The sequence below is a fragment of the Ranitomeya variabilis genome, chromosome 1, assembly GCF_051348905.1.
Source record: "Ranitomeya variabilis isolate aRanVar5 chromosome 1, aRanVar5.hap1, whole genome shotgun sequence".
Lineage (NCBI taxonomy): Eukaryota > Metazoa > Chordata > Amphibia > Anura > Dendrobatidae > Ranitomeya > Ranitomeya variabilis.
Genome location: NC_135232.1, coordinates 991174495 through 991199973, shown reverse-complemented (window position 1 = coordinate 991199973; position 25479 = coordinate 991174495). Strand labels below are relative to the sequence as shown.

General features: G+C 42.5%; 1 protein-coding gene across 4 annotated transcripts in view; it reads right to left on the bottom strand.

Moving 5' to 3' along the window:
* Window positions 1-2552: 2552 nt before the first annotated feature.
* Window positions 2553-25479, bottom strand: part of KLHL2 (kelch like family member 2) — a 146757-nt gene continuing 123830 nt past the window's right edge. For 3 of the 4 annotated variants that reach the window (XM_077279459.1, XM_077279461.1, XM_077279462.1), the window contains 7 exons: window positions 19687-19804; window positions 14059-14256; window positions 10755-10856; window positions 10514-10642; window positions 9588-9728; window positions 7302-7445; window positions 2553-3579 (listed from right to left, as the gene is read on the bottom strand). In XM_077279459.1, coding sequence (XP_077135574.1) covers window positions 3551-3579; window positions 7302-7445; window positions 9588-9728; window positions 10514-10642; window positions 10755-10856; window positions 14059-14256; window positions 19687-19804 — 861 coding nt within the window. In that variant the 3' untranslated portion in view covers window positions 2553-3550. Of the gene's footprint in view, window positions 3580-7301; window positions 7446-9587; window positions 9729-10513; window positions 10643-10754; window positions 10857-14058; window positions 14257-19686; window positions 19805-23892; window positions 24516-25479 lie in introns of those variants that run through there. The other variant, XM_077279460.1, reaches the window with a different exon arrangement.

Genomic DNA, 25479 nt, shown 5'->3' with positions numbered 1-25479 from the left:
GAGCGTGCAGCTCCCCCAACTCCTGTATTATATTCACCTTACAGCAGCTACATCCACTATGACAGTGGCTCCATTGGGATCCGGTGGTCAAAATGAACTGTGGAGCTCACAAAACTCCGGCTTCACGGCACCTGCTGGCCCTCTGAAAATGGGAAGACCGTATAATGAAATGGTGGTGTTTGCAGGCTAAGCCCAAAATTCCAATGGAGATGTTTTAGCTGGCACTGTAAAGTAATGGGGAATATGGATTCCACTACCTAGCTAAAAATCTGGAATGGGAGAGGGACCTCCAAAATATAGGAGTGAGAGCCCGCACAAATGTATGATACAGGGCCACCTGAGGGCCCTTCCCAAACTCAGGTTTCATGGCACCTCCTGGCCCTCTGCAAATGTGAAGCGAGGCGCTGTAGCTTGTAAAATAAAGGGTTAAATCGCGGAAAAAATTGGCGTGGGCTCCCGCGCAATTTTCTCCACCAGAGTGGTAAAGCCAGTGACTGAGGGCAGATATTAATAGCCTAGAGAGGGTCCATAGTTATTGCCCCCCCCCCCGGCTAAAAACATCTGCCCCCAGCCACCCCAGAAAAGGCACATCTGGAAGATGCGCCTATTCTGGCACTTGGCCACTCTCCTCCCACTCCCGTGTAGCGGTGGGATATGGGGTAATGAAGGGTTAATGTCACCTTGCTATTGTAAGGTGACATTAAGCCAGAATAATAATGGAGAGGCGTCAATTATGACACCTATCCATTATTAATCCAATAGTACGAAATGGTTAATAAAATACACACACATTATTACAAAGTCCTTTAATGAAATAAAGACACAGGTTGTTGTAATATTTTATTATTCTCTTAATCCAGCTGAAGACCCTCGTTCTGTAACAAAGTAAAAATAAAAAATCAACAATATCTCATACCTTCCGATGATCAGTCACGTCCCACGAAGTAAATCCATCTGAAGGGGTTAAATCATTTTACAGCCAGGAGCTGTGCTAAAGCACTGCTCGTGGTTGTAAAACTCCCGGGAATGAATGGAGTGCAGGGTGACCTTGAGTCGCGGTGAGGCGCCCTCTGCTGGATGTCCTCATATGAACTCGAGTGTGGGAACTTTTACCAGGCTCCAGTTCATGAGGACATCCAGCAGAGGGCACCTCACCGCAACTCAAGGTAACTACAGGTCACCCTGCACTCCATTCATTCCCGGGGGTTTTACAACCACGAGCAGTGCTTTAGCACAGCTCCTGGCTGTAAAATGATTTAACCCCTTCAGATGGATTTACTTCGTGGGACGTGACTGATCATCGGAAGGTATGAGATATTGTTGATTTTTTTATTTTTACTTTGTTACAGAACGAGGGTCTTCAGCTGGATTAAGAGAATAATAAAATATTACAACAACCTGTGTCTTTATTTCATTAAAGGACTTTGTAATAATGTGTGTGTGTTTTATTAACCATTTCGTACTACTGGATTAATAATGGATAGGTGACATAATTGACGCCTCTCCATTATTAATCTGGCTTAATGTCACCTTACAATAGCAAGGTGACATTAACCCTTCATTACCCCATATCCCACCGCTACACGGGAGTGGGAAGAGAGTGGCCAAGTGCCAGGGTGGCTGGGGGCAGATCTTTTTAGCCAGGGGGGCCAATAACCATGGACCCTCTCTAGGCTATTAATATCTGCCCTCAGTCACTGGCTTTACCACTCTGGTGGAGAAAATTGCGCGGGAGCCCACGCCAATTTTTTCCACGATTTAGACCTTTATTTTACAAGCTACAGCGCCCAAATTTTGCACATACACACTACTAACATTAGTAGTGTGGAATATGCAAAAAAAAAAGGGATATGAGATGGTTTACTGTATGTAAACCATGTCTCATATCCTGTCGGGTTTGTGAAGGAGAAATGAAAAGCCGGCAATTGAATTACCGGCTTTTCTATAGAACACTGCTGCGTATTTCTCGCAAGTCACACTGCTGGTCCGTGTGTAATCCGTATTTTTCTCACCCCCATAGACTTTTATTGGCGATTTTTTTGCACAATACGGTGACAAACGCAGCATGCTGCGATTTTGTATGGCCGTAGAAGACCGTATAATACGGATCGGTAAAATACGGCTGATAGGAGCTGGGCCATAGAGAATCATTGGGCCGTGTGTTATGCGTATTTTACGGGTGTATTTTCTGCGCTCATACGTCCATAAAACTCGCCAGTGTGATGCCGGCCTAAGTCGTTCAATGCTCAGTTAACGGTGTGTTTATACAGCCTCCTAATATGATCGATCAGTCCCAATAAATTATGTTATTTTGCCTTACATTCCCCGTTTACACAGGCAATGTGCTGCCGATAACGATTTTTATGCCAGCATAAATAATCCTGTCACCTGATGAATGGGCGTTTTCCTCGTTTGTAGGGTCATTGCAAGCATGTTTGCCCCAGTGGATAATAGGGAACAAGTGTTCCTATAAACGCTTGTACACGTATTATCTACTTGTGTAAATGCACCATTACAATTACTGTTCTCCAGTCAAGGTAAAAACAGTCACATTGTGATACAAAAATTTTATTGAAAGAAATATGTAATCAATTGTACGTACATGTGAGTGTTGTTAAAAGCTAAAAGAAAATGTTCATAAGAAAACACATCTGATTGATGCCCCTTTCATGTAAAATAATTTAACTACACTGACAAATACTTAAATAAATCATGCATATTCACAAGCTTATTTGGAAAACTGAAAAATCATCGCCATGCTATAAGACTCCTTCATGTAAAGAAAGGAATTACAATATAATTTGTGCAAATTTATACAAACCACATCATAAATAATCATCGATTCATAATTTATTTTTGTTCTATAAAAACATTTGGCAATGTTCGTACAATCCCCCCTCCCCAAATGCCACTGACCAGATCATGTGGCACTTTTTAAATATACATAATAAAAAAAAATACAACTCTGTCTCACAACTGTACTGGCAATTTTCCTAGGACTGTGCCAAATATAAATAGTGCAGTAACCCAACAGTTGGACTGCTTTGAAAAAAGCAGCAATTACAATTATACAATACACGTATGCACAGACATACACACACAGTTTAGATTTTATTCACATAGCTGAAAAAAGCATCCTCGTATGTGAAAACATAACTCCTAACATTCTACCAATGTAGATTCCAAAAGAGATCCATTTCACTATACTGCCTAGTCCACCTCACCAAATACACTTCTTCATAGACATCCTTTAGTCAACCGTGGTCAGCGAGAGCTGGATGACATGAAAGCAGCTTTGTTTCTTTTTTTTGTCACAGTTGGGAAGAATTGTGTGAACAAATGTCATAAATCATATCACAATCCAGACATCTGCTGCTCCCCTCAGAAGAACTCTGAGCAATACTTCAACCTAGGGTAATCTTCGGCGGCTGCTGCGCTTTACTGCAGACGAAAAGGCTTTCATTTCCTTTCCCACAGCTTGATATTCCAAGCAATGAAGTAATGCCACACTTCACTTTATACCCGTGCTGTCAGAAGGCCAAAGCTCAGATCATAATGGCTTATCAATAACTGTAACACCTATAGAGAGAAGACAAGCAGGGTTTGAGGGTATTACATATACAAATGGAAAAAATGGAACCCAGTAATAAATTAAAACATATACCGTATTTTTTTGGACTATAAGATACACACCATCCCCCTCTCCCACAAATTTGGGATAAAAATAAGGGTGCGTCTTATAGTCCGACTGTAGTTAAGCGAGGGGATGAGTGGGTGGGATGGCGGAGGTGGAGAAGGGTCACATGAGGCAGGAAGCAATCAGGAGAGGGACAATGCTGCAGACCCCAGGCTGGGAGGAGGGGTTGACCCGTAATGTGAGGATGCAAGCCCTAGGCCCCCAAAAGATGTCGGCGGTGAGGCATGAGCAGAGTATCGGCTTTGTCCATTGATTTCGCAAAATGGCTGCTGGATGCAGTCTATGCGCAGATTTAGATCTTGGCTCCATGACGAGCCAAGATCTCAATCTGCGCATGTGCCACCTCTGCAGACATCTTGTTGAAGCCTAGGGGCCACAGCCTCGCATTGCTGGGACAACCCTACTCCCAGCCATGGGGCCCACAGCATTGCCATACTCCTGCTTCCACCGGCTTACTGCAGCACCGACCCTGCCTCTTGTGACACCGCTACGCCACCGCCCCTCCAATCCACTGGTAAGCTAACGTAAATTAGGACTATTATTTTAAATTAAAAATTCCTATATCCCTCCCCAAAATTTGGGGTGCATCTTATAGTCCGCAAAATATGGTACACACGTTACCTGACTGTTCAAAGATTTTGACAGTTATACCCTAATGCTATGTTCACACGCAGTGTTTTTGCTGCATTTTTTTTCTGCAGCCAAAATGGTTACAAAATGTCTGCTATTAGGCGTTTGTCGTTTTTCTTTTTCTTTTTTTGCAGCAGGATTTTTCGGGTGTGGATTACATGTGGGCTTTGTCTACAGTACATAATAATAATACAGTTAGTTTTAGTCATTAAAAATGCGAAAAACCTGTGAAAACACCACTGCGTTTTATGCAGCATTTTGACCACTTTCTTGCTGCCTTGTATGAGTGAAAAAACGCTTTAAAATGCATATGAACATATCCTAACATAATGAAACATCAAGATATGTGTTATATTATTCCAAAATCCCATCAACCAGTTAATATTATAGAAACGCTTTATAGAAGCAGAAAGACATTTCAGTTCAAAATGGCTAACGTAATAAAGATCCATTTACACAACCAATATTGGACAAACGAGTGTTCATGAGGCCCAATCATTGACCCGTGTAAACAAGCTGTTGGCCAGCGGACGAACAAGCAAAATGCTTGTTCGTCAGTCAATTGGATCATTCTGTCATCATACTATTGTGTCAGGACATAAGGACGGGAATAAACAAGAACCAATGGAATTGTATATAAAATCAGCCTGAATAAATTGACCTTAAAGGGATTGTCCAATGTAAAAAAGATATCATCTATCCTGATGGCAGGTGGTCACTTACTGACGGTCTGACCCATGTGACCAGCACCAATCAGTAGAATGTTGAATTTTATCTTTGGAGCCTCTTTGGATATTTAGTTATTTACCACCCTTCCCAATTTGTTTGATTTTTCGTTTCCCCCCTTCCTAGAGCCATAAAATTCTTATTTTTCTGTCAAAATTGATGTATGAGGGCTTATTTTATTCAGGACGAGTTGTATTTTGAATGACACCATTAATTTTCATCAAAGCAAAAGGTGGCTACTTTGAAGAACCTAGAATATAAGACATAATTTCAGTTGCTTCACACTTTTTTGTTAAGTACCGTATTTTTCGGACTATAGGACGCACCGGACTATAAGGCGCACCCAGGTTTTAGAGGTGGAAAATAGGGAAAAAAAATATTTGAAGCAAAAAAAATGTGGTAAAATATTTAATAACATAAATAACATACTATTATATGTGGTGTTATTATATATAATAGTATGTTATTATGTTGGAAGCTGCGGGACCAGTGTGGTGTCTGTACAGTACTATATGAAGACACTGGAGGGTGAGTATAAGAATGGGGGCACAGGGCTTATAGTGAAAGCACCACTCCAGCACTGCAAAATAACACTGGAGTGCTGCTTTAAAATCCCATGGGAGAACTATAACTCCCAGCATGTCCTGCAGATCCTATGACATGCTGGGAGTTATAGTTCACCAAAGGAGTGGCAGAGTGCTTTATTGTGTTTTGTAAAGACTAACCTCTTAATTGTGGGAGCCAGCCTGTGGTGAGGTAAAAGCTGGAGCATCCCATGGCTGCACACACAGAGCCCTCTCTCTTGTTGCCTTTCCACAGCGCACGCGCAGGACATAAGAGGAAGCTGCAGATTCTAGGTGGGAGTCTGAAGGACCTATGATGATGTCAGAAGAGGGAGGGCTCTGAGCTGCCATGTGATGCTCCAGCCCGCCCACTCCTGACATCACACAGGTCCTCCTGCACAGCACTCGTCCAGCACAGGGAGGTATGCAGCGATCTCCTGGCCCCTGCTGCTGCTGCCTCCTCCCCTGGACACACAGATTCTCCCCAGAATCAGTGCTGGGGAAACTGTGTGCTGCTTAAGTGCAGTATTCATTTGCTGCTCCCCGCTCAGCTGATCGGTGGGCGGGGAGCGGCTAATGAATATTCACTGCACTTAATCAGCGGGGCCATGTGGTTTCCCCAGCAGCTGATTCAGGCAGAGGGGACATCCTGAAGTGGGATATCATTGCGATCCCACTGCTGCTGCCCCCCTCCCCACATGCTATATCCGTACTATAAGACGCACCCACACTTTCCTCCCAAATTTGGAGGAAAAAAAGTGCGTCTTATAGTCGGAAAAATACGGTATATAATCCCACATGTGTTAATTCATAGTTTTGATGCCTTCAGTGTGAATGTACAATTTTCATAGTCATGAAAATACAGAAAAAAATTTAAATGAGGAGGTGTGTCCAAACTTTTGGTCCGATTATATATATCTATATATATAGAAATATACCGTGTGTATATATACACACACACAGAGAGAGAGAGAGAGAGAGAGAGAGAGAGAGAGAGAGAGAGAGAGAGAGAGAGAGAGAGAGAGAGAGAAAAACTATTGTGACATTGTTTTCTTGGGATTTGCTCTTACAGCGTATGTTTTGTGGTAAAAATAACCTAACATTATTGTCTATGTCAATATGATTACGGCGATACCACACTTATATAGTTGTTTTTTTTTCATTATTATTTTGGTGGTAAAAAAAATGGAAAATTAAAAAAAAAATTATAAAAAAAAAAAAAAAAAAAAAATCAGTGGCGACCAATGGTATATTGGTGCAACCTGTGCAGCTACAAAAGAGACAAATAGGTTAGGGGGCCACAGTTCGCTACTACCGATGAGCTCACACATGAGGGCTTGAACAAAAACGTCATAATTACTTTGTTAGAAAAATAATTAGGTGCTTTATGATGAGGGATGGGATAAGTGAGGACCCCATAGAGTGCTGGCAAAAGGGCCCCTCCTGTCTGTGTCCGCCCCTGACCAGGCAATTTTGTGCACCGGTAATTTAGATCATATGGCCAATTGTATTGTTTATATTCTTAAATACTTTTTGGTGCTCATTTACCTTATTCTGAGCAGAAACGGTCATCAGCCATTCCAGTAAGATGAAGTACAATGGGGTCATAGTTACATTTGATAAAATGATCACAGACTTATGTTAACACACTGGACAAAGTACAAAGTGCTTAAAAAAATATTTACCTGCATAACTTCTCCCTGTGCTCATACACGATGGCAAAAGTGTCCATTTGTCAGTCGCTGGGTTATAATACTCCACTGATGCCAAATTACAAGACCCATCATCACCTCCGACAACATACAACATGCCATCAACCGCACAAACACCTAAACATAGGAAGAAAAAGTGAAGGATAATAGACGTTTCCATAAACAATGGCGCAACTGCGACTCAGGTCAGGAAAGGACATGTCCACATTTGGCAAATTACAGATTCTTCCTTTGGATTCAATAGTACAGATCCACAGAACAGGGCACAGGGTAGGAGGATTTCAGCTACTGGTTTCACAATAATTTTGCAGACTAAACAGAATGCCGATCACCTGACGGGCAATCAAAACGTTTGTCAGGTGAAATAATCTTTTTTTTCCCAAAAGGTCAGTGTTCGGCAGCACGTCAGTCTGTGTAAACAGGACCTGTGCTATAGAAAACAATAGCTGCCTATGCACACTGAATGATTACTGATCGGTCAGTGCACATCTGTAGCAGGGTCTGCCTGTGTAAACAGGTTATTAAACGGCCGCCAATCAGCAAACAATAACCGGTGGTCGATCAGCTCCACTGGTAAGCTAGTCTCAATGGACCTTAAAGCTTGGAACCGGTAAACTTTTGTTCCCAGGGAAGGTGTGGCAGAGACTTAGGGTGCATTTCTATGGCTCATTATGAAAAGTGTTCCTAGGAATGCCCATTTCCCAATAATTGACTAGTGTGAAGCACCCAACAATTGAAACGAACAAGCTTGCTGAAGAGCCATTGTTCTCAACAGCACATAGTCCTGTTTAAGCAGGAAATCTGACAATTTGTCAGTAGCTTGATCGGTTAACATGGCGTGCGGTATGATGGTTGTCAGATGGGAAAGAAATTATGTAAGTGATTGTTGTTAGAGTATGTGCACTCAGATTTATGAAGCGATATTTTGATCGGTTGCCACTATGAAGCCACTCCATATTTTACAGCAGAAGGGAAATGAAACGCTACAAAGACGCCGGAGAATCTGGTGAATGTTTTGTAAGCGTCTGTGAGGTTTAAAAAAGTGTAAGGAAATGTCCCCTGGTCTCTACCTCCAAATAACATTTAAAAAATCCTTAAACCTTAACAAAATATTACAGAACACGCTACAGGAAAGAAAAGCCCCTATAAAACGCCACACAGAAGGAGCGTTTCCAGAAGTTGCTTCTGCTTGAAATTCTTGTTTCACCATCTCAAAAAACGCTGTGTGAACAAAGCCTCACAGGGACATCGAGGATGAAATCATGGCCACATTAAATACACAGATCCCAAAACTGTTCACACACTTTTCATGTAATGGATTTGGAGTCATTTAATTTATATATAGTTATAGAATTAATCTCAAAATTAGTTTGTAATTAAACTTGGCAGCACTAAAGTTTACTTTTAAAACCCAAATATTTTGTAACATTCAATTATATAATGAAATTAATTTTTTTCATTAATCTCCAACAAGGTAAAATTCATATGTTGCTAAATTTTTCTGAAAATATATTAAAGTTGTATTTGAAAATACTGTATGCCCTTTTAGAAAGAACATATTCTATGGGTGTTTTTCCCATATGGTGCAGGATGAGAACACTTTATATGCAGCTCTCTAGCACAGTCACACTGCGGACAAGTAGGTCCACGTCAACATACTTGTTCTTACATTTCTTACATATCCCATAGAACGGCATGGGCCAAACAGCTGGAACTTCTCTTTGTGGAGCAATGTAGTGCTATATACACCCACCGACTCCATGTCACAGCTGAGCAGATAAGCCCTGGCTGGATTCTGTACAGCCCCAAAATGCAGGAATCTCTGCAGATAAGTCAAGGCCATGGCTGAGAATGACACCTCATAAAAGGGCAATAATAGATAGAGAATAATACAAACAATGACTATAATCAGAGAACAGCGCAGCGTACGATAAACTTCAATGAACCTGCACAATTAATGGAGCCAAGTAAACACTGCAGCCAGCAACATACAGAAAACAGCAGTAGATAATGGTGGTCATGAAGGTGAGGTCTGCTGGGCGGCACGTTGGGCTACTCCTCTAGATGCCTCTGTCCGAATAGGATATTTCACCTTCGCTAATAAAACAGAAGCTCTGCAGTATAAGGCAATGGAGCTCGTTTACTAGGATTCTGGTGTTCTTTCCACATTAACCCTACAGACTCAGGAGAGCCTGGAAACCATGGGTGGGATATGTAGGGAGACATTATAAGTCTGGTGTAACATGTCACGCAACTTACCTGCATTTCTCCGGCACATATTCATGTCAGCCACTTGCTTCCACATATTAGTAGAGGGGTCATAAACTTCAACACTTTTTCTAACCAATGGGCCATCATGGCCCCCAACTGCATAGAGCAATCCACTCAGTACTCCCACACCTACAAACAAAAATAGGACTTAAACACCGAGCGTATAAATCACGTATGACCTCACAGCCTGTATGTAACCAAGCACATGTAATCTCGGACTTGTGCTCCAATGTAAAAACCTATTCTGTGCACATCTACTGTAATACGACCGACCATGTAATCTATTCCTGGGATCAAACCCGTAAATGCTCACGGTATTACATACAATATGTGGCACCGTATAGGGCACGTGTGTACTGTATGGCCTACATTTCCTGCACAGTGTCATTTCAAAATGGCCCTACAGAATTAAATGGTGACCAGCAAAATGTTTTAATAGTGCAAAAAAAACAGACAGCAATACATCGTTATAAATTCAGCAAGCCAACTTTGGAACCATCTAGCACTAAGGTATATCATCATACTTTTCACTAACTGAAATATTGATACATTGGGCCCAAGTCATCAAGACAGTCATTGCTCACACCAATCTTGGTGAGGGGGCAAGCTGAAGTCAGACACTCCTCTTCATGAATCTGAAGCATATGACGACTGTTGTGCACCTCCGTGTGCCATGCCAGAAATCTCACTCTGAAGTGAGATTTCTGGCGTAGGGAACACCACAGATTGTCTTGAATTAGATGAGCTGTGGCGTAATGCTAACATTTTGGCTGAGCTGGAAAAAACTCACGTGAAAAGGTCAAAACTCGCAAAATTTTGGCGCAAATCCAAGATGCAAGAAAAGTTTGCAAGCTTTTACGCCAGAATTCTGGCATGGAAGTTTTGATGATCATCGCGCCCATTGTCTTTCATACCTGCTCCACTCCTTCGTGTGCCCATTTCGGAAATGTAACTCCATTCATTTGTACTAGGGTTATAACATTCAACTGTGCTAAGACACTGTCGTGATGCCCCATCGTAACCGCCAACAGCATACAGCATTCCTAGAAAGTACAAGAAATTAACATTATGACATTGGTGACTTCAGAAAGATCATTAACACTTCCTAGTTTTATCAAAATTCCATAACGACCAGTACATTATTGGAGAGCTCACCTCCAACAACACCAACTCCAACACTACTTCTCCTAGTGTTCATTGGTGCTACATGAAACCATTCATTTGCCTTCACATTATAAGCTTCAACAGTCGCCAGACCTGCAAAAACAGAATAATATTTCTGTATACCTCCTTAGGACATCAGAAAACACAAGAAAATGTTGTTTACCCCCCTTAAGAAAATAGTTATTTTATCACTTTTTGAAATCTAAGCCTGGTTATTGACTAGGACCATTTTAATTCTGGTTACTTTGGCCTAAGTTGCATTATATGTATATAAATATGCTTTCTATGCTGGTTTACACAACATACTACATATTTCATGAGTGAAGTTTCTCTAAGCATGCCGCATCTGTCATCCAAACAAATCTCGGATGTAGCCAAACAGCAAAAAGAAAGAGAAAAAAAAAAAGGAAAATTTCAATTACTGACATTGCGGGCTGCATATACTTGTGGGGAGAAAAAGTATTTAGTCAGCCACCAATTGTGCAGGTTCTCCCATTTAAAAAGATTAGAGAGGGCAGAGGAGCCTCTTAAAGAAGAAGTTACAGGTCTGTGAGAGCCAGAAATCTTGCATGTTTTTAGGTGACCAAATACTTATTTTCCACCATGTTTTGCAAAATAAATCTTGTGCCAAATCAGACAAGGTGATTTTCTGGATTTGTTTTCTCATTTTGACTCTCATAGTTGTGGTCTACCTATGATGTCAATTACAGGCCTCTCGCATCTTTTTAAGTGGGAGAACTTGCACAATTGGTGGCTGACTAAATACTTTTTTTCCCCACTGTAAACAATATAATACAGACATACATACATACAGACAGTCTTGAGAAAACCTGAGTACACCCTCGTTGAATTGTAAGGTTTTACAATCAGGACATAATATAAATACCATCTAGGCGTTAAAAAGCCTTGAAGTGGTGGTCCAAAACTAAAAATGTTAATCCTAAATCTTTTATCCATCTAATGTCATAATTAATTTTTTTCTACTATACGTTAATTAAAAAGTCCTTATCGTTCAATCACTACGCTCATGTTTTGTTGGTTTTTTTTACTATTTCCGGTGTGATGACGCTTCACCTGAGAACGCCCAGTGCATGCTAGGATACTCAACCAAGTCGTCATGAGGGAGGCAGAGGCTGCGGTTATTGCCTCCACCCTGAAATCAGTCGTCATCAGTGACGTCCGTTTCAGGGGCTGGGCTATTGAGCCTGGTCACTATATAAGATCCCACTGAGCATACGTCGGTGGTCAATTCTGATGCGTGTGCTCAGTGGAACTGAGTATGTGGATATTCTTCTTTCCCCATTTGTTGGGCATTTTAAGAAATAATAAAAATTATGTTATATGGGTTTTCTGTGTTTTGGATGGTATATTGTAGGCCTTTTTTGGATTTATATTCCATCTATTCTTTTGAATTTAATTTTATGGGATGTTGTATTTAATCTATTTTAAAGCCTTCCAAGGACCAGATGTTTTTTTTAATTATATTTTGATATGTACTCAATAGAATTCAAAGAGGATGTACATACAGTTAAGTCCATATATATTTGGACAGAGACAACATTTTTCTAATTTTAGTTATAGACATTACCACAATGAATTTTAAATAAAACAATTCAGATGCAGTTGAAGTTCAGACTTTCAGCTTTCATTTGAGGGTATCCACATTAAAATTGGATGAAGGGTTTAGGAGTTTCAGCTCCTTAACATGTGCGACCCTGTTTTTAAAGGGACCAAAAGTAATTGGACAACTGAAACCAAGGCTATTTCATTAACAGGTGTGGGCAATCCCTTCGTTATGTCATTCTCAATTAAGCAGATAAAAGGCCTGGAGTTGATTTGAGGTGTGGTGCTTGCATTTGGAAGGTTTTGCTGTGAAGTAAACATGCGGTCAAAGGAGCTCTCCATGCAGATGAAACAAGCCATCCTTAAGTTGCGAAAACAGAAAAAACCCATCTGAGAAATTGCTACAACATTAGGAGTGGCAAAATCTACAGTTTGGTACATCCTGAGAAAGAAAGAAAGCACTGGTGAACTATCAATGCAAAAAGACCTGGGCGCCGACTGAAGACAACAGTGGTGGATGATCTCAGAATAATCTCCATGGTGAAGAGAAACCCCTTTACAACAGCCAACCAAGTGAACAACACTCTCCAGGAGGTTGGCGTATCAATATCCAAATCTACCATAAAGAGAAGACTGCATGAAAGTAAATACAGAGGGTTCACTGCAGGGTGCAAGTCACTCATAAGCATCAAGAATAAAAAGGCTAGACTGGACTTTGCTAAAAAACATCTAAAAAAGCCAGCATAGTTCTGGAAGAACATTCTTTTGACAGATGAAACCAAGATCAACCTCTACCAGAATGATGGAAAGAGAAAAGTATGGCGAAGGCGTGGTACAGCTCATGATCCAAAGCATACCACATCATCTGTAAAACACGGCGGAGGCAGTGTGATGGCTTGGGCATGCATGGCTGCCAGTGGCACTGGGTCACTAGTGTTTATTGATAATGTGACACAGGACAGAAGAAGCCGAATTAATTCTGAGGTATTCAGAGCCATACTGTGTGCTCAGATCCAGCCAAATGCAGCCAAACTGATGGGTCATCGTTTCATACTACAGATGGACAATGACCCAAAACATAAAGCCAAAGCAACCCAGGAGTTTAATAAAGCAAAGAAGTGGAATATTCTTGAATGGCCAAGTCAGTCACCTGATCTCATCCCAAATGAGCATGCATTTCACTTGTTAAAGACTAAACGTCAGACAGAAAAGCCCACAAACAAACAGCAACTGAAAACCATCGCAGTGAAGGCCTGGCAGAGCATCAAAAAGGAGTAAACACAGCGTCTGGTGATGTCCATGAGTTCAAGACTTCAGGCAGTCATTGCCAACAAAGGGTTTTCAACGAAGTACTAGGAATGAACATTTTATTTAAAATTATTTAATCTGTCCAATTACTTTTGATCCCTTTAAAAACAGGGTGGCACATGTTAAGGAGCTGAAACTTCTAAACCCTTCATCCAATTTTAATGTGGATACCCTCAAATGAAAGCTGAAAGTCTGAACTTCAACTGCATCAGAATTGTTTTGTTTAAAATTCATTGTGGTAATGTTTATAACCAAAATTGGAAAAATGTTGTCTGTGTCCAAATATATATGGACTTAACTGTATATTTTCTTCATGACTGTATATAAAATACATACAAATCTATACACAAAGTGGTAACTTTATGACTAAACTACATATAGCGTGAAATGCACCAAGTAACATAACTGCATCATAAACTCTTACCTGTACTGCCATCAAATCCTCCCACCGCATACAGCAGCCCACTGAGGACTGCAGCCCCTAGAGTACTTCTCCTGTCCTGCATGTTCGCTACACTTATCCACTGGTCCTTCACTGGGTCATATGAATCAACAGTACGGACTCGGAGCGAGCCATTGAATCCGCCAACAGCAAACACATGTCCATTCATGTACACCACACCTAGGAATAAAGCCATTATTAACCTCTTACTGACAGAGCCAATTTTAACCATAATGACCAGGCCACATTTTTTTAAATCTGACCAGTGTCACTTCATGTGGTAACTTCATAATGCTGGAAGGCTTCAACATATCCCAGTGACTCAGAGACCGTTTTTGTTCGAGACACATTGTACAATATATTAGTGGTAAATTTAGGTCGATACGTTTTGCGTTTTGTTTGTAAAAATATTGGAATTTTGGCTAAAAAATGTTAAAATTTTGCTCTTTTGAAACTTTCAATCTTTCAACTAGTCATGCTGTACAAAATAACATTTCCAATATGTCTACTTTACATCTGCATCATTTTCCAAACAACATTTTTTTCTGTTAGCATGTTAGAAGGGTTGGAAGTTTAGTAATCATTTTTCATTAATTTCAAGAAATTTACAAACCTGTTTCTTTAGGGACTTATTCAGATTTTTTTTTGACTTTGCAAGGCATATATATTGGAATCTTCCCAAAAATTATACCATTTTAAAAACTGCACCCTTCAAATACTTCAAAATGGACCCCACAATTTATTACCTAGTTTATTATGAGGGTGCTGATACTACCCACATGTGGCCAGAAACCTCTATTTGGAGAATTGGCAGGGAAGAAGGAGCACCATTTGAATTTTGGAACTCAAATTTGGCTGAAATAGATTGCGGGTACCATGTCACATTTGCATGGTACCTAGGGTACCAAAATAGCAGAAAACACCCACAAGTGTCCCCATTTTAGAAACTATACCCCCTCAAGGATTTTATCCAGGGGTATAGTGAGCATTTTGAACTCACAGGTACTATACAGAATTTGATAACATTAGGTCATCATATTGAAAATTTTCATTTATTTCAAGAAAATGTTGCTTTAGCCCCCAATTTTTCACTTTTTCAAGAGGTAACATGAATAAGCAGACCACAAAGTGTGTTACCCACTTTATTCTGAGTGTGTATACCCCACGTGTAGTCAAGAAGCTCTGTTTGGACATTCGGAAGGGAGGAAGTGACATTTGCAATGTAAATTTGGCTGGAATAGATTGTAGACACCATGTTTTATTTGCAGAACCCCTGGGGTACCAAAACAGCAAAAAATTAAACCTGTAGGTACTTCACTTAACTTTTTAAAATGTGGATGTCAAAACAAAAATTATGTTTTTTTCTGCTAAAATGTTGCTTTAGCCCCATATTTGTAATTTTCACAAAGGATAGTAAGAAAAAATGGGCCCCATAATTTGTTATGCAATTTCATCCAAACAAGATACCCCAAAAACTGCTGTTTGGGCACATGGTAGGGCTTGGAAAGAAAAGAGCACAATTTGATTTTTGGAGTGTAAATTTGTCTGGAATATATTGTAAATGCCATGTATCATTTGCAAGTCCCTGACATGCCAAAACAGAAGACGTTCCCCCACAAGTGACCCTATTTTGGAAACTAGACCCCTCAAAGAATTAATTTAGGGGTGTATTGAGAATTTTTAACCTGCAGGTGATTCACAAAGCTTTATAATATTTAGATGTGTAAACAAAAATTACATTTTTTCCACTGTTTTATCACTAAATTTATAATTTCAATGAGGGGTAATAGGAGAAAATGGACCCCATAAATTGTTATGCAATTTTTACCAAACATGGCAGTACTCCATAAATGGTTGTACACTACTCTTTGAGCACATGACAGATCGGATGGGAAGGAGTGCTCCTTGGCTTTTAGATCACAGATTCCATTTGAAAAAATGTTGGCTCTATTAGCGGAACCCCTGACATGCCAGATCAGCAGAACCCTCCTCCACCCCAGGTGACCCCATATTGGAAATTTCACTGCTTAAGGATTTCATCTAGTGGTGTAGTGAGTATTTTGAATCTACAGGTGCATCACATTATTTTATAGCACTAGGATGTGAAAATAACATTTTCGCAAATTTTTCAGTTACACAAGGGTTAATAGGTGAAACTGAACCCCTTCCCCCAATTTATTACGCAATTTCTCTTACACACAGTGATGCCGCTAATGTTGTCAGAAACTACAGTTATGCCACATGTCAGGGCTGAGAAGACAGGAGCGGTAGCTGGCTTTTGGAGAACATATTTGTTACAATGGTTTGCGGGTGACATTTGAGGAGCCCCAAAGCTGCCAGAACAGCAGAAAACCCTGAAGAGTGGCCCCATTGTAGAAATTGCACCTCTCAATTAATTCATCTACTGCTGCAGTGACTAATTTGTACAGTGTAGAGTCCTTATATATTGTAGCACCCCCATACATTGTGGCCAGCTTGTGCTTCTGGTGACATGCATCCCGTAAATTGTTCATTGGGTTCTCCCTGCTACAGAAATGCCAAACGTGGCTGCTTATTGTCATTTAGGCATAGTGGGGCTTAGAGGGAGGGGCATTTGGATTTGGGAGCGCAGATTTCATTGGATTTTATGTGAGGGGTGTTGGAGATGTGTTCCTTTTCCCAGAGTCTTTGTTCTACCAGTAATGTGGGAACCCCCTATATTGCCAGTGACAGATGACGGACCTCACTGAGGAATGGTTTTGTGCAGGATAAGTTAGGGTTTTTAGTGGTAACATTTTTGATCGCTTCCAATATAAGGCTGGAATCGCATTTTTAAATTCTACCCTGAGCTCTTACGTCTGGGTTTCATGTAAATACCACAAAAGGCGATTCAGACGAAACCCCTGAAGGAACCACCCACCGTAATGACGCAGATGGAGACACATCCATATGGCATCTCCTCAGGTGGTATCCTTTTTAGGCATTCACAGAACTGTAGTCATCCACGCTTGTGTGCTAAAAAGACACCTAAGATGATGGGACATTGCCGGAACAGAGACCAGACGGAGTCCAAAGTTACTCCATCTGTCTCAAAAGTGAGTGGTTCAGTTGGGATTTTGTCTGAATTGTGGTTTTGGGGGATTTAGACAGAAACCCATAGAAACTATGTGGACCCACTGCATCACGGGTTGGGTTACTCTGGAGGGCCGTTACTACTAGTGACTACCGGGTCTTCACTAGGGCCTCTGACAGTGAGGACAGGCTGTGCTGCCGGTAGACACCAGATACCACTCCAGGGCAGTTTTCGGTACTGCAGCAGCTAACCAGGTGGTCAGAAGCACAAGTAATAGGTACAGGAGGGCGAGGCAAAAGCGTAGTCAGATGGTCTGAGGTCAAGAAGGGCAGCAAGGGTTCACAACACAAAGTCGGAGTCAGGGATAGAGAAGTCTAATTGAGCGTATAAACAAGCCGGGTTGGTAACGGGAGACAGAATACTGAGAAATGCGAGGAGTGGTGGGAATAGCTGCCTAATATAGGCCCTGCTGGGACGAGATAGGCCAGGGAACCTAATCTCTGCAGGACACAAGGTTAAATACCTATAGAGACTGACCACGCCCCCCAAGGCTAAAACCACATGTAGATGCAGCAGTGCTGCAAAAGATAACTCAGCAGGATGGCCTGACATGAGAAGAAGCCGCATGGTGAGTAGGGCAGCACTGAGGAGGCATGAGTTACCATTGTGACTGAACCACCACTGTGACTGTACCCCCACCCTTACGCGCCCCCCACCCTTCCTTGGCCAGTCCAACAGAGAAACCTCCAAGATGACAGGGGCACCGATATTCTCAGCAGGTCCAAAGTCCTTCCAGGTCCTCCACTCAACATTTTTTGTTTCAAGATGTCCTTGACCTCTAAGACGTCTGAGGGACCCTCAAGAACAGCGCTAGCAGAAGTAGCTTGAGGCTTCGAGAAGCAATTCAGGACCAATGGCATCAGGAGTGAAACATGAAAGGCGTTTGGGATCCGAAAATTTGCAGGGAGCTGAAGATGGTAAGTCACCGGATTAAGTTGAATGAGAATTTTGTACAGACCGAGGTATTGGTGAGCAAACCATGAAGAATGGAGATGCAACGGAAGGCTCCCCAATGTAGTTGTTATAGGAAACCTTGTCCAGGGAAGTAGTGGCACCCAGTCATCCTGAAGGGCAGAGATAAAGTGGCGAAGGTAGCTCTCGAGAATCGGATTTACAAGTTCCACTTGCACATTGGTCTACGAATGGTATGAGTTAGAGAAGTCCAGCTGGACATTCAGCCGCTTGCACAGATGTCACCAAAACTTCAATGTGAACTGGACTCCACGATCCGAGACTATGTGAAGCGGAAGACCGTCAAGGCAAAATACATGTGGGAAGAACTGTGTGGGAAGCTTAGGACTGGAGGGATGCCCGGCCAGAGAGCCATCTTAGAAAACCGTTCCACCATACCCCAAATGGAGTCGTAAGTCCAGTGGCACAACCATTTGTTGGTCTAAAATGTCAAGCAGGGGTGCATTGCCCACCTGGCAAACTGGAAGCCAAGAGGCTGGAGAGCAGTGTACTCCTGACAGAACGAGGCAAACCTATTAAAATGCATCTACATCTGAAGGTTTTGAGTGTAGTAAGCACTAAAGGTGATTGTTCTATTATACATGTGACAATGAGTTTTGATGTCATTGGTGTTGGAGTCCCTTTTGGCCTCTAGAATTAAAGGGAACCTGTCACCCCCAAAATCAACGATGGCATCAGGGACTTATTTACAGCATTCTGGAATGCTGTAGATAAGCCCCCGATGTATCCTGAAAGATGAGAAAAAGAGGTTAGATTATACTCACCCAGGGGCGGTCCCGCTGTGGTCTGGTCCGATGGGCGTTGTGGTCCAGTCCGGAGGCGTCGGTCCAGTCCGGGGCCTCCCATCTTCTTATGATGACGTCCTCTTCTTGTCTTCACGCTGGGCTTCTTGTCCTCAACAGGGCAGACAAAGTACGCCTGCGCCAGAGCCGCAGCATGAAGACAAGAGGACGCCATCGTAAGAAGATGGGAGGCCCCGGACCGGACCGCGACGCCCATCGGACCGGACCGCAGAGGGACCGCCCCTGGGTGAGTATAATCTGACCTCTTTTTCTTATCTTTCAGGATACATCGGCGGCTTATCTACAGCATTACAGAATGCTGTAGGTAAGCCCCTGATGCTGGTGGGCTTAGCTCGTCGTCGATTTTGGGGGTGACAGGTTCCCTTTAAGTAGTTTTTTGTACTTTTCTGAGATTTCCAAATTTAAAGCTGAATTGGCAGTGTTAAGAAGAGTAGCTTTATTCCAGTAATCATTGGGGTCCCAGCACATGGAGAGCCTTACTGATAACTTCTAGTATGCATCAATTTTATACTTAAACCGTTAATAAATGTTTGTGGATAAATGTTTCCTATATATCTATTCCTTACAATACATTATATTTCACATACAGTAGCAAACATTCCTACACGTCAGCAGATGAAACCTGGCTCTGCAGTGTACAGTCCTCAGCATTTCTGATAAGCCGTCACACATCAGCAATGTTCTATGTAATGTCACTGTTCACGGTCAGTGGGAAGCACAAACCTGATCTACATCTCCTTGACGGCAGTTCTGCCACTTGATGCCACTGTTCCTCTTTGAAATCATAGCACTCCACACTGCGGATGGCCTTGGGCGCCTGGCCACCAACCACGACCATTAACTGCAGGGAAATAATGAAATTCAGTTAGAAACTTCTCGTGTTTTTCACATGGTAAAGTAACTGCGTAAGACTTATCTATACAAATATAACATTACATACTTTAACAAGCAATTCTTCATATTCTTTATCATACACTATTGTGATATGGTAAATATTTTACTCTACATACAAAGTCCAGATCGTTATGAGGTACAGATAAGATCGAAAGATTGTACTGTATTCAGTTTGGTTTACTGCATTATCACCATCACATCAGCGCCCCCCTCAGGAGACACAGGAAATCGCTTTTTTGAGTTCTTATCTACTTCACACTAGTCTATGCAAAAAAAAATAATAATTTTTGCTGTTCAGTTAAAAGAGAACCATTTACTCGGTATCTGAACTGCAGACAGCATGTTATAGAGAAGCAGAAGCTGAACAGATTGGCACAGATTTTTTTTTTTTTTTTTTTTTTTTTTACATTTAGTAGAACTTGCTCTTTCTATGCAGCACAGTCATGTGGGCGGGATTCAGTGATTGGCAGCTTTTCTTATATAACTGTGCACACAGAAATAGTTGTCAATCACCAAGTATGATCGCCCTCTTCACTCCTAAGCATGGAAAGAACAGGGATGTAAATGAATAAAATCCTACTCGGCTTATCCTGCTCTGCCCCATGCTGGCTGCAAATAGGATGGCATGTCCACAGTGAGAAAGGACGGCATGTACCCATGTACAGTGTGACAGGATGGCATGTCCAGTGTGACAGGACGGCATGTACCCATGTCCAGTGTGACAGGACGGCATGTCCAGTGTGACAGGACGGCATGTCCAGTGTGACAGGACGGCATGTCCAGTGTGACAGGATGGCATGTCCAGTGTGACAGGATGGCATGTCCAGTGTGACAGGATGGCATGTCCAGTGTGACAGGACGGCATGTCCAGTGTGACAGGACGGCATGTACCCGTGTGACAGGACGGCATGTACCCATGTACAGTGTGACAGGGCGGCATGCACAGAGTGACAGGACGGCATGCACAGAGTGACAGGACGGCATGCACAGAGTGACAGGACGGCATGCACAGAGTGACAGGACGGCATGCACAGAGTGACAGGACGGCATGCACAGAGTGACAGGACGGCATGCACAGAGTGACAGGACGGCATGCACAGAGTGACAGGACGGCATGCACAGAGTGACAGGACGGCATGCACAGTGTGACAGGACGGCATGCACAGTGTGACAGGACGGCATGCACAGTGTGACAGGACGGCATGCACAGTGTGACAGGACGGCATGCACAGTGTGACAGGACGGCATGCACAGTGTGACAGGACGGCATGCACAGTGTGACAGGACGGCATGCACAGTGTGACAGGACGGCATGCACAGTGTGACAGGACGGCATGCACAGTGTGACAGGACGGCATGCACAGTGTGACAGGACGGCATGCACAGTGTGACAGGACGGCATGCACAGTGTGACAGGACGGCATGCACAGTGTGACAGGACGGCATGCACAGTGTGACAGGACGGCATGCACAGTGTGACAGGACGGCATGCACAGTGTGACAGGACGGCATGCACAGTGTGACAGGACGGCATGCACAGTGTGACAGGACGGCATGCACAGTGTGACAGGACGGCATGCACAGTGTGACAGGACGGCATGCACAGTGTGACAGGACGGCATGCACAGTGTGACAGGACGGCATGCACAGTGTGACAGGACGGCATGCACAGTGTGACAGGACGGCATGCACAGTGTGACAGGACGGCATGCACAGTGTGACAGGACGGCATGCACAGTGTGACAGGACGGCATGCACAGTGTGACAGGACGGCATGCACAGTGTGACAGGACGGCATGCACAGTGTGACAGGACGGCATGCACAGTGTGACAGGACGGCATGCACAGTGTGACAGGACGGCATGCACAGTGTGACAGGACGGCATGCACAGTGTGACAGGACGGCATGCACAGTGTGACAGGACGGCATGCACAGTGTGACAGGACGGCATGCACAGTGTGACAGGACGGCATGCACAGTGTGACAGGACGGCATGCACAGTGTGACAGGACGGCATGCACAGTGTGACAGGACGGCATGCACAGTGTGACAGGACGGCATGCACAGTGTGACAGGATGGCATGCACAGTGTGACAGGACGGCATGCACAGTGTGACAGGACGGCATGGCCAGTGTGACAGGACGGCATGGCCAGTGTGACAGATACAGGCTTTATTAACCACACAACACTCAGGTATGACATAACTGCGTATTCCCGAGTACAATACACAATCTCCTTTTGTAGTAATGACAAGTAGCATGTAATTATAACACTGGGAACAATATGACCCAATCTATTCTCCCACACTGTAGTTACTCATCCCTTTCCCACCCCAGAATCCCCGCTCTATGTAGGTGTTCTGCACATCACTGCCATCGCTTTAGAGGGGTGAGAAATCTGTGAATGACTCCAGTTCTCAGCAGTCTCACCAGTCTTGTATATAATATGCTGGCAGATTTCTAGGTTAGTCAGGCAGTCTTAACATCCTATGGCCATCTATTACAGGAGTGTACAAGGTACTACAAGTCACAGCTTTGTCAGATATTATTGCTGAATGTAAGAACATTAGACTATTTAGAAATGTTTATGTCAATAACATTATAAGAAATATATTTACTTAGAAAATTGGTGACGTGCTCAATACTTATTTCATCCACTGTACTGAAGAGACGCGTTAAGTGTTTTATGCAAATACGCTAATAAAGTGCAATTATTACAAAGATATATCTAACTGATCAGGGCAAACAGGTATAATAACCAAAAGGAATACAAAACATCCTAAAACTATCATGAATAAAATATTAAGATGTATCTAGGCATATAAATTTGGCAAATGGGCCAAGTATTATACTAACAGGGTAATACCCAGCTGGCCATCACAGCAAAGAGGAGGAAAGAAAATGTTAATAAAGTAAACCCAGAATATGAAATCCAAAGAAATGGAGAACAGAGTAAGAGGATAGAAATGCCAGAGAAGGAACAGCACGCTGGTCATGGCAGCTTCATCAGGGGAAAATGCAGAGTTGGAGTCGTTACTCAAATATATAGAATGTCATTAAAATAAAATTAGTAGAAGAACGCTATACAAAAAACACGTTATACTGGCTGTGTACTGGTGAACGGCTACTGTGCGTACATGCAAAACTATTGTGCAGACGCACAGGATCCCAATGGACACGTCATAATTAGCAAAGTCACATGCCAGTAGTGCACAGTGCGCAAAATTATTCTGTGCACATGAAAGTGCGGTCGATGTGTCTAAAGCAATGAAACCGACGGCTGACCTACAGATAACCGATTAGCAGGTTCTGCAGTGTAAACGCGCCCTAGACTATGGAAACGTGCATCCACTTTACAGTTCAACTTCATCCTAACCCCTAAAACAAAAGGTCAGTCAGTGCCAATACAGTGCAAGGTGAAGACCACAATATGCAAAGAAAACTAATCGCATACAGTGCCGATCAGTGAAGCTTCACAAAGCTACAATATTACTTTATTTATCTTTCCCTCTGAGAAAAATCTTTATGCATTTGCCTGAAAAAGAACATTTTTGATGTCCAATAGAAATGAAGATGCAAATGACAAATTCAATTTAAGGTGAGAAAAGAATCTCCACAGATCTCTTTTCAAACAAGTTTATTGAAATCATTAAGAGTACACAATTTTCAGAATAAATCTTACAACTGGATGGGTATGGGATAATCAGATGTATAAAGGCTCTAAGCATTTCCCTAACTGCATGCGTCATGTGCCGGCCTGTGTCAGGAAATAACGTGCCGACACCTAAGAACACACCACAATACAGGGAAAGACCAAATCTGGGCCGCTCCCCGCCTGTGGAAATGGCCGCCCTATGGTGAGGGTACACAGGCTCATCTGTAGCATTTCTGGAGGGTTAGTCTAGCCACCCGAATCATTTCCTTTATTTGCATCCAGAAAGTCTTTTTTTGATAGACGCAAAACACTGAATGTTCCCAAAAGACCACATTGAAAAGCTAGACAGACACAAAATAAAGATACAGAAACAAGAACATCTACATTTCCTCTTTATTTAGTTTTGGTAAATGTCATGTACAACACATCGTAGTTTTCTTACAAGTGACTAAAGCAACAAATATACATTAATATTTGCAATTATTTAAATAATGTTAATAAAGTCACAGAGGGACCCATGGAAATGCCACATTATGAATGTTATCAAACTTCTCCCATAAAGCAATTACATTTGACTTTTCCCATTGTTTAATAAAAAAAAAAAAAAAAGGCAATCATTATGCACACTAGCAAGCCAATTTTGTGATACCGTTCAGAGAGATGGAAGGGGAAAAACAATCAAAGGAAATTGGTCACAAAATATTGAACTGAAATTTTCAGGAAATCTAAACAAGATTAAAACATGAACATTTTGGGAAGTAATGATCGTAAAGTGACAACATTAATGTGACAAACATTCTGCGTGCTTTCAGCTAACCAGTGTTAGCCATGTACACAGCTGGACCCTCTGAATACGAGTAGTCCATCGGCTTCCCAGGCGGAAAAGGGAAAGTTCTCCTCACCAAGCTGACCACACATGCAGGTATTGGGATTCCACGTTTGGGGCCACAAAATCCATGTGCCCATGACTGGAAAGATCTATATGCCGCCCTTTGAAGGAATCTGAAGAAAACAGAATAGAAAAATAGTTGAAGCGCACGCAAGTCAACGAGTCATTTATCCACAACACAAAAGGCCTGTCGGACGTATGTGTGTTAGGGAGGTTTTCTGGGTTTCTGCTAAATTTCTGCAGTCTATCAATGTGATAGCAGATTGCACACTATACGGAGGCTTCCAGCTCGAGCAGGCGGCCATGAGCCAACAAGATACTCATCGGCGGCTCCATATTGTAGTCGGCCTACGTCAGCCTACTCAATCTGGCAATAACTGGGAAACCCGACAGTGTGCACAATGTATATGGTCAGGACAATGACAGTCAGAAATGTAGTCAATTCTCAGAAACCCTCCTTAAACAGCATGTTATTACATAAATCAGTGCATACACAAATAAGGCTCATTTACTGTTATACATCAAGTCCTACACGTCATCCGGTGTTCCTGCAAAACCAGGTGACCCCACAGTGCACACATTACCGCAGCAAGTGTGAGGATAGCAGCACTTTTGATACAAGATATTAAAAGTGTTTTCTACGGATTCATTTGGATATTGAATAGACCTGTCGAGTTTTAGCAATTAGCTTTGCACATCGACCGATGATACCGCTTTGCCTATAATGCTGCCCCAAGTTTTAGTTGACAAGCAGCAGCCATAACATTGCTCGGGTGCTAACAGTGTCTTCGGCGTGCTTGAATACTATGTTAGAGTCCCCGCGACTGCATGTCTTACAGCTGTTCGACAGCCACAACACATGCAGGAATTACCTAACAAACAGGAAATCCATGCTTGTTTTGTAGCTGTCGAACAGGCGCGAGACATGCAGCCGCGGGGACTTGAACATAGTATTCGAGCACGCCGAAGACACTGTAAGCACCCGAGCATGCTCAGATATCACCTTACCCAAGCACACTCACTCATCACTACATACTCACTGGGCTCAGCGGTAAGGCCAGTAAAGATGGCAGGAGA